The following is a 15,922-nucleotide window of genomic DNA, read 5'->3' on the forward strand; positions in this document are numbered from 1 at the left end:
GTTTGTTTGTTTACGTGGCTGGTTGTTTTTTTACAGGAAAAATGTATTCCTGTTGTGTGTTCTACTTCTTCAGTTTCTGTAAAGATGCTGATGAGAGGCCGTGGTGTTCCATATAAGGATCCCTCTCCTGGCTCACCTAAAATAATGATGTCTACAGGTAAATTAGTATTTTTAAAAGAGTATAAAATTACTAATCTTTTATTTGGTATTATTTTCCGTGTCTGAACTCCTGGGAATAAGAGGAAAAAGATGATGATAAACATTTCCTTTAGCATTTTTTGTATTAAAAGTATTTTGAAATTCTCGCTGTTTATTTCGATGTTAAGGAAAAACGGTCTAAATACACGAGGCACTTGAAAAGTCAATACCCTTAAAGTTTTTTATCCATCTTTGTAAGATTTACAAAATTTACATCATTAAATATATTCTTGTTTTCCCCTCTCTCATTTCACAATTTGTATTTTTTGTCTTATATGTATTTTTTAAACAACCTCAAACCTTTTTTTAATGCCTTTAAAAATCTTGACAGATCATTGCCTGTCAAGGGACATGATGACTTGGAATTGTTCTCTATGTGAAGAGTATGAAATGACAGAGACCCAGACTAATCAATGCCTTTTATTTGTCATCTGCACATTTTCTTATTCCTGTCCTATTTTTAAAAGCGTGTTTTATTGCTTTATCTCCTAGATCCTTAATTACCTCCCTTATACTCTTCTGTTCCCTGGGCTTTTTACCCCAATTTGTCTTTCCTGACTAAAAAGAAATTAAATTTTAATTTTTTGATATACAAATCACTTAAAAAATGATTATTGTAACATAACTCATTTTGTCAGTGATTTCTGATTTTTAGTCCATTAGTAGGAGAGACTAGCTAAATAAGTATAATGCAAATGAGATAAAACATTGACATCCTTCTTTAGCTTCATTTGTGTTCATTAGAACTTTGTCCATGTCATCAGCACCACAGGTGAAGTTTTTTATAGCTGTTTCATTTCTGTAACAGTCCATCCTTCCTCTGGCTATTGCCATAACATTGAATTACATATTTCAACATCATGAAAGTGAGGTTGATGGGTTTTTATTGGGCTGAATATATGAAAATTTATATATGAAAATTTTCCAATATAGGTTAAGTAATGGGGGACAGATAAAAATAATGTACTTCTTGATTTAGGGAGACAGTATATTTTTACATGTGGTAATAATGTACCTTCATATTACATTATATGTTGATTTGTATTTGTTGATCCTCAGTGAAGAAAAACTATGGAAACTTGACACTTGTGTGATTACAGATGATTTGCTTCTAAATCATATGTTTTTGTTATACTAAAGAAAGCATTTAAATTTTCTTCAATGAAACTTGGCATGTATATAAAGAACATTTTTATTAAAGTTAATGAAAATTTCTCTAGGTCATTAGAATTTACTGTGACATGTGTCTTAAGTTGTTTGGTTACATTAGGCAATATAATGAAGGTACAATATCGGTGATCTAAAATAAATTCAGTTCAAGAAGGAGTGTATTAACATGTACAGTTTTGAAAGAAAATTCCTACACTGTTTGCACAGTTAAAAGGTAAAAATACCTTTATGTCATTTTATATAATGTGGGAATGTGTGAATTGTTTTGTGATGCTACTAAAACTTCTATAGTTTTTTTTTTTATTAGCTTCAGGTGTACAAAACAGTGTAATAGTTAGACCTTTACACCCCTCACAAAGTGAGACCCCTCCCAATCAACTACCCCTCTGGCATCGTATATAGCTGTTATAGTTCCATTGACTCTATTCCCTGTGCTGTACTCCACATCCCCTGTCTCTCTCTCTCTCTCTCTCTCTCTCCTCCCTCTCCCCCCCCTTCTACCTACCTACCATCTATCTACCTACCTACCTACCTACCTATTTATCTATCTATCTAATTGTAGTTGACATTCAATATTATATAGATTTTATTATAATCAGTTTGGGAAAAATTCTAGAAAATTGAACCAAGTATTTGGATTATTTCTAGGTTTAATATTTTTACTCAGATGTAAAGTATAATTACATACATATTTTTAGGTAGAAGAAATGATCATTCATCTTTATTTAGGTTCTCTTTGAGTGAAGTGTGGCTACTGGGATATAGTAATTATGTAGTGTTTATGTTCCTTTTAACCAATTTCATTGTTTGTTATTTCCGTATACACATATTTTTGTCAAGTCTGTGTTTATATAAATAAACATGGAAATGTTGGCCCTTACCTGGATCAGAAGAAAATCCAGCAGCTGCCTGACCATTACGGCCCTGGCCCGGTGAATGTGGTGCTCCGGCGCACTGTGCAGGCTTGTATGGATTGTGCCATTGAAAGTAAGACAGTTTTTGGATTTCTTAAGCCAGATGATCGTGGAGGAGAAGTGATAACTGGTATGCTCAACTAATCAATCCTTCATTCCGCTTTTTTTCCAAATTTGATTTCAGGTTTTGAGAAGGCAAGCGTTTTATGACATATAGATTATTTTGTAATATTTCTGTGAACCATTTATAATATTGGCATATTTATTATATTCATAGAACATTTATTAGTTATGTAAGTTTATAGACTTTTAACTGTTTGGAAAGTTGAACTTGACTTTCAAAATAGGCAATATCGGAGTAATACTGTAAATTGAGGTAAGAGGTACATATTTTTTCCTTTTACATGCTATATTAAGCTCACTGCAGACAAAATACCTTGGTTGATAATGTATTTTTAATTTTTTTAGAAAACAGACTGATCAATAAGCTCTGAATAAAAATGTGACTCAAGAAGTGGTTAAGAGTTAATTATACAGTTTCATGATTATGTGATAAGACATTACAACTTTGGTATCCGTGCAGTGTTTGGAATAGTAGATAGTGTTATAGATCAGTAGGTTTCTGTTGTTTCCTTTATGAATATTTTTAAATGAGAATACTTTTACAAACACAGGCTGTTGTGTTTTAATGAAAGGAACTTTTTTTAAAATTTTTTTGGGGGGAAAAGTGTGTTTTTCCAGGACCCATCAGCTCCAAGTCAAGTCATTGTTTTCAATCTAGTTGGGGAGGGAGCAGCTCACTGGCCCATGTGGGAATCGAACCAGCGACCTTGGTGTTATGAACTCTGCTCTAACCATCTGAGCCACCGGGCCAGCCCCAAAAGGAACTTTTATAATTTAAGATTATTCCTTTATAAATAACAAAAAACACAAATTAGAGTTATGTTACGTTTCCTAAATTGATGGCTTTTTTGTTGATATTGTGGATCTCATTTTTGTATGATATAACTTACATCTTTTTTCTCTCAATAGCCTTCTTTGATGGAGAAACTCATTCTGTCAACCTCCCTCCAGTGAACAGTGCGTCATTTGCTCTTCGTTTTCTTGAGAAGTTATGCCACACCATGGAGTGTGATAACCTTTTGAGTAGCCAGCCTTTTAGTGCTTACAGAGGTAATACTGATAGTACTGCGGAGCTTGATCAAAATAAGTCAGGTAAGAGAAAATACAAAATTTTATATTGTGCTTTTATTACATTCTATTACATTTCACATTAACTTGAGAATCTTGTGTAATTCAGAATTTTTCCTCGTGTGCTCCTCAAAGTAAACATTTTAGCCACAATGATAATTAGACGTGTGTGTGTGTGTGTGTGTGTGTGTATGTACACACACACATATATAACATATAGTTGTTTTTGTTCATTCAAAGCAGGAAAAGTAATTTCTTATATTTGTAATTGACTTCAGAATCAAAACAGAAAGCCATCTCATTGTGGTTTGATTTGCATGTTGTTGATTTGCATGTGGTTTCATTTGCATCTTTTCATGTGCTTATTGGCTATTATTTACGTATCTTTGGAGAGCTGTATTCAAATTTTTGCCCATTTTTAATTGGGTTGTCTTTCTATTATATAGAAATATAATACATTTACATGTATCATATATACTATATTGTATAGTTATACTTGTTATATATAAATACAATACATAAATAATTTTTTATATATTCTGGATAAAAGTTCCATATCAGATACATGGTTTGCATGTTTTCTCTCATTCTGTAGGCTATCTTTACACTTTCTTGATGGTGTCCTTTGAAGCACAAAGTATTTAATTTTGATGTAGCCAGATTTATCTATTTTTTCTTTTGTTTCTTGTACTTTTGGTGTCATAGCTAAGAAAACATTGCTTTAATACAGGTTCACAAAGATTTACTCCTGTGTTTTCTCCTAAGAAGCTTATCATTTTAGCTGTTATGTTTAATTTAGGTCATTGATCTATTTTGAATTAATTTTTGTTTTTGTTTTGGCACAACAGGTGTTTTACTTTATACAGTTAGTTGAAGGTATCTTTAATTAGATATGATTATAAACTGTCAGTACAATCCCCTTATCCATGGTTTTAGTTACTCATGGTCAATCGTGGTCTGAAAATATTAAATGGAAAATTCCATAAATAAATAATTCATAAGTTTTAAGTTGTGCACCATTCTGAGTAGTGTGATGAAATCGCACTTTGTCCTGCCCAGAACACGAATCATCCCTTTGTCCAGCGTGACCACACTACGTGTTACCTGCCCATTAGTCACTTAGTAGCTGTCTCAGTTGCCAGATTCACTGTTGTGGTATCACAGAGCTTGTGTCCAAGTGACCCGTATGGTAGCCGAGCACTATGTCATAATGCCGGCGTCGTTCACCTCACTTCATCTCGTCATGTAGGCGTTGTGTCGCCAGGTCATCACAAGGCGGGGTGAGTGTAGTACAGCAGGATATTCTGGAGACCACATTCACTTAACTTTTGCTATGGTATATTATAATTGTTCTATTTTATTTTCAGTTATTGTTGTTAATCTCATACTGTGCCCAATTTGTAAATTACACTTTATCCTAAGTAGGTATGTATAGGAAAATCATAGTATATAGAGGCTGTGGTACTTGTCATGGTTTCAGGCATCTACTGGGGGTCTTGGAACATATCTGCCATGGATAAGGGAGGACTGCTCTACTGCTTAGTGTGCTTTCTTTGTAACTTGACGGAGTCCCTTGAGTATTTCTTATAGGATAGCTACGCAAGTGAGGAATTCTTACTTTTTATTCATGGAGAAGTTTTTTCATTTTCTCCAGTTTTTAAAGGTTAGTTTTACTGGATATAGAATTCTTTGGGGTTTTTTTGGGGGGCGGCGAAGAGGAGAACAGGACTTTATTGGGGAACAGTGTGTACTTCCAGGACTTTTTTCCAAGTCAAGTTGTTGTCCTTTCAGTCTTAGTTGTGGAGGGTGCCGTTCAGCTTCAAGTTGTTGTCTTTTTCAGTCTTAGTTGTGGAGGGCGCAGCTCAGCTCCAGGTCCAGTTGCCGTTGCTAGTTGCAGGGGTTGCAGCCCACCATCCCCTGCGGGAGTCAAACCGGCAACCTTGTGGTTGAGAGAACGCGCTCCAACCAACTGAACCATCCGGGAGCTCAGTGGCAGCTCGAGGTGCCGTGTTCAATCTTAGTTGCAGGGGGCGGAGCCCACCATCCCTTGCGGGACTCGAGGAGTAGAACCAGCAAGCTTGTGATTGAGAGCCCACTGGCCCATGTGGGAATCGAACCGGCAGCCTTCGGAGTTAGGAGCACGGAGCTCTAACTGCCTGAGCCACCGGGCCGCCCTGGATGTAGAATTCTTGATCAATCTTTTGTTTCAGTGATTTAAATGTGTCATACCACTTACTTCTAGCCTCTGTAGTTTGTAGTCAGTTGCTAATCTTACTGAGGGATCAATCCGTCCTATGTGCTTTTCAAAGTCCCCTAATGGGTTTGCTTTCTCTTGTTGATTTCAAGATTCTCTTTGTCTTTTGCTTTTGATAATTTGTGTTTTATCTAGGTGTAGATATCTTTGAGTTGGAGATTGTTGAGCTTTTTGGATATACAGATTAATGTTTTTCATCAAATTTGGAAAGCTTTCAGCCATTATTTCTTCAAATACTCTGCCTGCCCCTTTTTCTCCTCTCCTGGGTCTCTCCCATTGTGTGTATTTTGGTATGCTTCATGGTGTTCCACAGTTCTTTGAAATCTGTTCATTTTTCCTCATTCTTTTTTCTTTTTGTTCTTCAAACTATACAATCTCAATTGACCTTTCTTTAAATTTGCTGATTCTTTCTTCTAGTTCACATCTGCTGTTGAGCCTCTTTAATGAAATTTTCAATTCATTTATTATACTTAAGTCCTGAATTTCTTTTTGCTTCTTCTTTATTGCTTTATTGATGGTCTCTATTTGATGAGACATTGTTCTCATACTTTCCTTTAGTTCTTTAGACATGCTTTTTTTTTAAAGTTCTTTGAACATATATAAAATAGCTTATTTAAAGTCTATATTTAGTAAGTCCAGTGTCTGGGCTTCCTCAGAGGCAGTTTCTATTAACTATTTTTTTTCTTGTGTACTACCATACTTTGCTGTACCTTTGCATGTCTCCTAATTTTTTTTATTGAAAATTGGACATTTTTAAATGATGCAGCAACTCTGATAATCAGCTTCCCTCCCCATCCCTAGGGATTTTTGTTACTGGTGCTGTTTGTTTGTTTAGTGACTTTCCTGGACTAATTTAATGACTTTTCCTGGGCTAATTTTGTCATGTGTGGCCACTGAAGTCTTCTCAGTTAGCTTAGTGGTCAGTTAATGATTGGACAGGGATTTCCTTAAATGTCTGGAACTGGTATGTCTCCCAGCCCTTGCCAAGGGGTTTGTGTTCTCTCTCTCTCTCTCTCTCTCTCTCTCTCTCTCTCTCTCTCTCTCTCTCTCTCTCTCTCTCCCCCTCCCTCCCTCCCTCCCTCCCTCCCTCCTTCCGTCTCCCTCCCTCTTCCTCCCTTCCCGTCTCTCCCCCTCTCCCCCCCTCTCTTTTTCATCTCTCTATGTTGGGACTTACCTTAAACAGTCCAGGAGGCAGTTTACAAGTCTGCTTTGTGCAGAGCCTCAAGGTCAGCAAGAAATGAAAACTGAGGACCTTCTCTGGACTTTCCTGAGCATGTGTGAGTCTTTGTAGATCCCAGGAGTATCTCAGTGCTTTTCAAAATCCCCGAATGTACATCTCATTCTCCAGTTTTCCCTTTCAAGTTTTTTGGTCCACTTCTTGTCAGCCCCTACTGGTAGCACTGCTTTAGGCAGCTGCAATGTTAAACAATTGCCACTGGAATTTTTTGTTTATTTGTTGTTGTTTTTTGACCAATGCCTTGGAGATAGGGCTGTTCAGACAAAGTAGGCTCTAATTCAGGTCAAGTAAAATAACCCCTGAGATTCGAGCGTTTCAGTTATTTGCAAGATTGGTCAAATAGTGACAGTTCTCTGGGGATGGGACTTTTGGAGAGCTCCAAACCCATTGTGCCCCCTCCAGTGTCTGCTACGCTACTGGTTTTCATAGATACTATAGTTGTGAAGGTGTTGGTTTGCAAAGTTGCTGCAAAACTGGGGTAAAGGTTTTAGGAAGCTAAAATGCCATAAAATTTGCTGTTCTGTCTGAGATCCAGCTTTTTTTTTTTTTTAAATAAACGCTTTTTGGATTGTTGTAATCCTTTAGTTAATGTCCACAGTTTTGAAAAAAATTAATTTTGCCAGTATTTTCATTATTTTTATGAAGGAGTGGATTTTCAGAAGTTCTTAGTCATCCTGGAAGTGCCTCTCTATCGTGACTTTAAATGATCTGGCTTTATTTAGTTATCTTGGCAGGAACAGTTCCATGCCTAAGCTTACTATTATCCCCAGAAGCAGAAATCAAGACATTTTGTTTGTATCAACCCCAGATAGTAGACCATACACCAACTTCATTAACTTTTCACACAGAAAGCATTAGACTATTATCAGTAAAAGATAAATACTTTTTCTGATCTTGCTAAGACATTATAATTGGTTGTCTCACTGCCTCCTGAAATATTTAGAGATATGTGATGGCCCTAGAATAAATAAAGCCTAGACATAATGCTTAAAACTTCTGAATATGATGTCACTGAAATATTTAATAGGATGAAACGAACACATTATTCATAAAAATCAAATAATTGATAAATTGTTGATGAAATCATAGTAGGAATATGATTTAGAAACAAGTGTTTTATGCTGATGTGAAAATGCTAGAGTATATTAGTTATAACAGACACTTTTTTTGAAAACAGTAAAAGAAGACATAACAGAAAAACAAAGCACCAAACGACCTCCTCAGCAACCTCTACCTTATGTTGCTACTCTCTCTCCTAAGCTCCCCAAAACAAATGTCTCTCCAGGTAAATAGTATTTACACGTCCCCGGATTGGACAGAAAAGTCACTCTGTACCACTTATGTATGCTCTTGGGTGGTGGTGTTGGAAATAGGGGGGCGTATTTGCTCAAATCATTTTGGCAATTAGGCTAATACTTTGGCAGCTTTGTTGAGCACTTCATTCACTTCAAAAGGGCACAGTTGTAGTTTCTCTTCAGATTAAAAACAAACAATCAGAGTAAATTTTTCCATTCAGCTTTGTACTGCTAAAAGCTGCTAGAAAGAGAAATAGGGGGGAAAAAAGAAAGAGGAATAGAAAAACCTAGTACTTTTCTCCTTGGAAAGTTTTAAGTGCCCAGGTAGTCAGCAGATGTTAGAAACCAACTGTGTAATCACATAACAAATAATTGTGAAGAATGTCATTTCTAAAAATGAGTGCTTTGGTAAGGTGGTCACAGCCTTGGTGGCAAGACTTTTGCAAGAGATAGTTTCCCTGAGAAATATAGGTGATGTCATAGAATCAATTTGGATTTCAGGATAGGGTCCATTTCTATAAACGCCAAGAAGGGATGTTAGAGGTTTGTAGTTCAGTATAGCATGGCTTAAGTGAACTGTTGTTGCAGATGAGGAGATTTTTGACCTTTTAATAGCATTTGAACTGTAAGTCTATTGAAGATAATTGCCTTTGTCTTTTTTCTTGTAGAACTGTCATTTTCTCAGGGAGATGACATATTCAGAGAGGAGGAGCTTCCTGAAGATCCTGAGAACTCACCACTAGATCCAGCATATTTTTTGACTCCTGACGATACAAGTACTGTAACTATGGTGGGAAGCCCACACTTAGAACTAGCGGAAACCGAATCATCTACCCACAGCAGTTTTCATGAAGTTGAATGGCCAATGGAGAGCGAAAATGAAGGTATATTTAAAAACAGTGATTCTCAACCAGTGTATTTGTTTTTTCCCTTAAGGTTTCCATGTCTAATAACATCCCCTGAGACGGTATCCCATTGGAGAAAATGCCAAATTGAGGCGGTCGAGTCTTCCCCTTCACTTCACTGTCAGTGCCAAGCCACTACAGATGCTGAACTTTGCCTCTGTGTAGATTGCCTCTGCTTTTAGAGTGGAGGTATTTGCAGGGAATCTGAGGATAGATGTTTCTTCCATAAAGGGGAAGTATACCCTGAATTCTTAGTTATTTTCACAAAATACGAGCTTTTGAAGACAGGCCTTCTTAGTAGAAGATTCTAAAAGGTTGCCTCTAATGCTGAATATCTCACTTCCAAATGTATGTCTAACACTGCCATGCCAAAGTAGCCTGTGTTTGGGCTTGAGAAAGCTAGCTTCTGGTCTTCCTAGGGTCCTAGTAGAACGGCTAATAGTGATAACATTACTTACTAGTATTTACTTAATAGTAATAAAAATCGTCATTTTCATCACTATCTGACATTATGTGCCTGGCACATAATATTTTACATAGCCTTACACATTGCATCTTTACAACAATTCCTTGAGGTGTAGGTGCTGGTAAACATTTTTAGGTGAAAAATCTGAAAAGTCACTTGACTAAGGTGTCCCCCAGCTAGAAAGTAGCTGGGCCAATACTTGAAACTAGGCACTCTGGCTCCTGGGCTGTACTCTTAACTGCTGTGCTGCTTGCATCTCTACAGCATAGGTAAGCATTTCACTTGGAAACTGTCTAGAGGTGTCATTACTATTATCTTCTTTAAGGTATTAGAACTGTTATTTGAAGCTGAGTCTACACCTGATTGCCAGTAATGTTCACACAACCTTCTGCCCTGCCCCATTACTTGAATGAAGCAAATTGTTGATATTCATTATAGGAAAGAAATCCAATAACATCATTGGGGATAAAATCAAATCACTTTATTTCAGAAATATTTACTGATATCCTAGTATACACAAGACAAACACATGCAGGAGAAAAGCATGAGCGGACTTTGATTGTTGTTTACAGAGTTTGTTTTATGTAATTATTTGAATAAGATGATGTTATTAATGTTTGTAACCATCTCTGATTGTTTTGAAGATAGGGGCCCAATTAAATTATTTTTCCATAATAGATTAAAAATAGATGATCTTTTCTTTCTTTCTTTCTTTCTTTCTTTCTTTCTTTCTTTCTTTCTTTCTTTCTTTCTTTCTTTCTTTCTTTTTTAAAAATTTATTTATTGGGGTGACAATTGTTAATGAAATTACATAGTTTCAGGTGTACAATTCTGTATTACATCATTTATAAATCCCATTGTGTGTTCACCACCCAGAGTCAGTTCTCCTTCCATCACCATATATTTGATCCCCCTTACCCTCATCTCCCTCCCCCCACCCCCTTACCCTCTGGTAACCACTAAACTATTGTCTGTGTCAAATAGATGATCTTATAGTTCCATTTTAATATAAAATTACAGTTTTATACCAGAAATCATATCTTTACGTAGAGTTTATCTGTAATAATCTGTAAAACTAGTTATACATTATTTAAGACATAACTATATCAAATACTTATGACAGAAACCAGAAATACCACAGAAACATAATTTAGAGGTATGATTTACCTTGCCAGTAACTTTATGTTAAATTGAGTCTTTCTTGAGTTAAAGGAGAAGACTTTTCTGTCTAAATTGTTAGCATGCCTTAGGTAAGGCATGGTCTACACCATCATCGTTTTTATTTCAGTTGATTCAGCCCAGTAGCTTTTCTTGGTCGATATAAGCAACATTTTTATCTCTGACAAGTGGAAGGAAGGATATATTTTAGTAAAGAGTTTTTGTTTCACATCAAAGTTGTGATACTGAAAAAGAAAAGAAAATTCTGAGTCACACACACACAAAATGGACCATTCTATATTCTTTTATCTTCTATTAAAATGTCCCTAACGTGCCAGAGCCCAGATGATAGGAAAGAAAAGGTATACCTATGTCTAATTCACACAAAAAAACATCAAAATTGTGTGGAAGGTCTTTGGTTAGACACAAATCTTCCTAGTGAATTATAAAACTCACTTTTGTTATCACACACTAACTTAAGGGAGTCAAGTGCTCTGGTTGAGTAAATTAGTACTTGTCCAGACACAGCAGTTTTAGCACAACTTAGTGAACAGCACAGCTAAAACTTCGAGGTCTGAGCACTTAAATTGTTTCATGTCTCAGCTATTTCTTTTTTCAACATATAAACCTTCAACCAAAATATCTATTATATGCAATTCAACTTGAAAGAGGTATTGAATATAATGTTAAAGTTACTTCTGACCTAGCTAAGCAGAAGATCTTGTTTTTGTCAAAATTCAGATGAGCATGTAAGCCTTGAGAGACAGGAATTTAAAGAGTAAGGTAATGCTAAAAATGTCCATATTGAATACATGGGAGCGATTCGGTAAAAGAATAATTTGGTTCTCAAAATAATGGAGTTACTGAAATTCATTGATTAAAGTGAAGAAATGTAAGCAGTTAAACTAAATTTGGGACATCTCCATTGTATTTGGCTACTAAAATAAATGTAATCTAGACACACCAATAGGAGAGAGAGAAATTCATTGAAATATTTAAAAAAGAGAGTAATAGGTTAGCTTAGATTAACCTAATTTAACCCAAGTAACAGGTCTTTTACTGTATTTGCCTGTAGCCAAAGAGACCTTGAGTTGCTCAGTCTGTTTTATGATCTTTGAAGCTTTAAGATAACTTCTGAGGATTCTTTTGTTGTTCAGGGGGGGTCAGATGGGATGCTCGTGGGTAGCCATCCCCACGTCATCTTTATCTAGGCTTTCACTGGATTTTACACGTGGAGCCCTGGGTCCTTGCCGGGATATTTAACAGATGGTTCCAGGAATGAAACCATTACTCTGTACTTAACATCTCTTCTTTCAGGATAATGATCAGGTCAAGTATGATTTGTCTTTTTTCCCCCCATTAAAGCTTCAAATTATGTAGCTGTACCTGAACAAGACTTCTATAAGGACCCTTCAACCTGGTCTGTGGATGAAGTGATAGAGTTTATGAAACAAAAAGATCCTCAGATGTCAGGCTCCCACACCGACCTCTTCAGGCTTCATGTAATGTATCTTTTGATCCGGTTTTCCTGCCGTAATGCCTTTGAATGACCTCTGTGCAGCCCCTTCACTTGGTTGCTGATGAGTGTGGGTGGTGGGGGAACCCTATCGACTGATTTTTTCCATATGTGAGAAAGGTTACTTTGCCCAAGTTAGATCCTTCAGTGGTAGAGGCTGGATCTATGCTTTAAATGAGTCCCCGAGTATCTGAAATACTACAAGTCTTCAAGTTCTCAAGGGAAGATAATTCAGCATGGTCATTCTTAGGTGTCTTCTCCTTTGTGAGAACAGCAACTAGGATCCTCCTCCCCACCTGCTGCCTGCTCTGCCCTAGGGCCGTCAGTAGGGGGCGGACCACAGGCTGTGACAGGGTGTCCTTGTTAGGATGCCCGATGAATCCAGCAACTATAAGATTAAGTGCAGCTTCATTTTAAATGGAACTCATGAATACCAAATAATATGCTTCCATGACATAAATTGGTTAATTAAGGAAATAAAGAATTTTAGGAGGATGCCTTGTGTCTATTAATATGTTTATAGTCTATTCTAATACATCATATTTGTGACCAAATATCTGATGTATCCTTTTCAGTATTTTTAGAAAATTAGTGATTATTTTTAGCACTTAATTAGCTTCAGACACCTGATAACTTTCAGCATAACACTGTATAGCACATTTACAGTTTGCATTGATGCTGACATACTCATAATTCCCAGCCTTTCTAAGAAAGTTAATGACCATCTGAAATTCATTTCTACCGGTCATAGTTTTCTACCCTTTGTCATCGATAACGTAGTATTTTTTTTGACACATAGTATTTAAAATCAGATAGTTTGATGCTTGGGCCATTTTTGGGTTAAATTTCCTTTTTCCTAAAATTTGAAGTGAATTTAGAAATTACCAAATGATGCTTGACTATAAATTGTATTTTAAATAGTTTTCAGGAAATAAAGTTGTATTCAGAGAATATGTATCAAGAATACACAGCTGTTCTCTATTTTACATGTTCTTATATATAAATAAGTTTTGACAAAATACGAAAGCATTATTAATTATAATTTCTTTCTCTCTGTAGGAAATTGATGGGAAGGCCCTGCTACTACTCAAAAGTGATATTATGATGAAGTATCTGGGGCTGAAGTTGGGGCCAGCCTTAAAGTTATGTTACTATATTGACAAACTTAAAAAAGGAAAACACAATTAAAAAATGTCTAATTTTAGATTAGATATAAATCTCAGTTGTCATGATAACTTAATAATTTAAAAGTATTTTTATTCTCTTAGCAGTTTTAGTTTTCTAGACAGTTCCGAAAAAAAAATTATTATATCCAGAATTGCAGAACTACGGTCTAGTCCAGTCTGCTTCTTTATAAACCATTTAACATGTTAATATTAGCATATTTACATTGGCAGTTTGTTCTCTATATCTTTTTATTATTTTATCATACAGTTGACAAGTATACTTCATGTAGGAAACAGAAAAACACCTTTGATTTCAGTTAACGTTTATATAAAAAACCAAAACAGCTAAATCCAAAGGGGAAAGTATCAGGGATTGACAAGTTGTCTAATGAATAATCCATGAGAAGCTTTCCTTAGAAGAGAATTTCAAGATGCAACTGCAGACGCTGTCTCTTTTTTAGATAGTGTATGTCTGTTAACTGCAGTGTTCCGTTCGTGTTCTACCAGTTTCCAGAAAGGGAATGGCCATATAAATTGTTTTCCTTTTCTTAGTATTTCTCTGTATGTTGTATTTGTTCCTATTTAAAGGAAAAAAACAAGCTTATAAACTTTCATAAAGTGTTCTTACCAGTTTTTGATGATTCTTAAACAGTTATAGGATAGTTTTATGCAGGAGATATTATACTACAAGGGTGGCTTGGATGGAGTCTGATTTTTTTCAGTAAAACACCTATTATTTTAAAACTACATATTTTTGCTAAATTTAGACATTTAACTGGGCATTCATTTTTCACATTTCTATATAAAAAAAAACCTGTGCCCAAATTTTTAAAAGATATATATTTTGTTGTCTGCATTTATTCTTCATATTGATACTATACCATATTTATATATTCTATAGCTATAAGTATACAAACAAGTAAACTGTCCTTTTTGAATTTAATATGGCACTTTACACTGCCACAGAGGTAATGATAAACTATTTATATAGTTAGACGTTTTTATTCTGTAAAAAAATATGTGCATCATTTGCTCTTACCAGTACCTCTCAGCTGAGTCTTCAGGGGTTAAGAAACTGTGTCCATAGATTGGTTTCCACACAGGGAAGTTCTCTGTTCTATGCAGTGTTCCTAGTTAATTTGCTTGGTTCTGAGCCATTGTACTACTCTACATTTTGGAGGATGATCATTTAGGGCTTCATTTTTAAAGTTAGAAATTTCAAGGGAAATGGTGCTATATGTTTATTGTTATCACTCTGTATAACTTTGAAGTCATGTTTATAAGCTATGAAATTCTGTGCTAAAAGTATTAGCCATTTGTTGTAAATGCCAATAAAATACACACCAGGGGCAAGAATGTACATTTTCTTTTAAGAAAACCAAATGTACTTTATACAAGAATGAAACTATTTAAAGGATGGTTTCATCTACGTTATTGCTTTTTTGTTACAAGATGAAATTCTAATTTAAGTTTATTTAGTCTTCTCTCAAATTGTTTGTGTGAAGATGCTGTGCCCGTTGAACAGTCCTCAGGTGTTTGTATAAATACTATGTTTTACAGTTGTCAGATTTTAAAATATAATAAAGTTAAATAACTGCAACAATTGGTGTCAAAGCTTCAGGTTTCATTTTGTTTGCTTTCACCACATTATTGATAAAGAAACACTCTAAAAAGTTTGTGGTTTTATATGTCCAAATACTTGAATTTTAACACTTGACCTCATTCTATTGGTAAACAGATTCCTAGGGGCAAAGGGCTGATCTCTTGAAGGGGCCTTAAACGAGACCCCAGGGGAACAGTAAGAAGTTAAATCAGTGAGCTTTATCTGTGCTCAAAACCTTACTTGCACTGTTACTGAGGAAGCGAGTATGCTAGAAAATGCAGTGCCCCCTAGATATCGTCCGCCTGAGTTCATGCGTCTGACTGGCAATTGTGGCTACTTTTACTTGCAGGGGCCAGAAGTCAAAGTGTCTTGTCTTCAGCTCTCCCAGCTCACTTGGTGGAAAGGGTTAGAGGCTCAGGGTTGTGCTTGAGTCGCCTTCAGGACCCGACCCCTCATCCCATCCGCTCAGCAGCCGCTGCTTGGTGCCTGGGAACCCAGAAACTTCCTGCTGTTGCTTCTCAGCAGTGTGTCCTGTAGTTCCTGGAGGCGACGGGCCCTAACAGGCTCCAGGGGAGATTCTCAGGTGACTGGCATGTGGTGTCCATTTGCTGTCCACACTTGGGTCATTCAGAACCACTTGTTTGTTCACTGTCAGGTTGGTCAATTTGAAGTCCAGAGAATAAATAGCATGCTAGCCTCCTGTGAACTTTCCTGTAGTTTTGCCTCTCAGTCCATCCTTGGACACTCTGTAGCCAACAGAATTGCAACTCGGGCACATCGAGTATTTGTTTTCTTTCGTCTGCGTGATTTCTGATCATGGGAATATCTTGTAGTACGTGTTCCAGAGAA

At 36.1% G+C, this 15,922-nt stretch overlaps 1 protein-coding gene across 2 annotated transcripts in view; it reads left to right on the forward strand.

Moving 5' to 3' along the window:
* Positions 1 to 15,081, forward strand: part of SCML2 (Scm polycomb group protein like 2) — a 75,410-nt gene extending 60,329 nt beyond the window's left edge. Inside the window, exons 9-15 of one of the 2 annotated variants that reach the window (XM_081042296.1) lie at positions 37 to 157; positions 2,209 to 2,412; positions 3,315 to 3,497; positions 8,142 to 8,249; positions 8,928 to 9,143; positions 12,154 to 12,290; positions 13,364 to 15,081. In XM_081042296.1, the coding sequence (XP_080898422.1) occupies positions 37 to 157; positions 2,209 to 2,412; positions 3,315 to 3,497; positions 8,142 to 8,249; positions 8,928 to 9,143; positions 12,154 to 12,290; positions 13,364 to 13,492 (1,098 nt within the window). In that variant the 3' untranslated portion in view covers positions 13,493 to 15,081. The remainder of the gene's footprint in view (positions 1 to 36; positions 158 to 2,208; positions 2,413 to 3,314; positions 3,498 to 8,141; positions 8,250 to 8,927; positions 9,144 to 12,153; positions 12,291 to 13,363) is intronic. The other variant, XM_081042297.1, reaches the window with a different exon arrangement.
* Positions 15,082 to 15,922: the final 841 nt, after the last annotated feature.

The sequence above is a fragment of the Rhinolophus hipposideros genome (assembly GCF_964194185.1).
Source record: "Rhinolophus hipposideros genome assembly, chromosome: X".
In the NCBI taxonomy this organism is placed as follows: Eukaryota; Metazoa; Chordata; class Mammalia; order Chiroptera; family Rhinolophidae; genus Rhinolophus; species Rhinolophus hipposideros.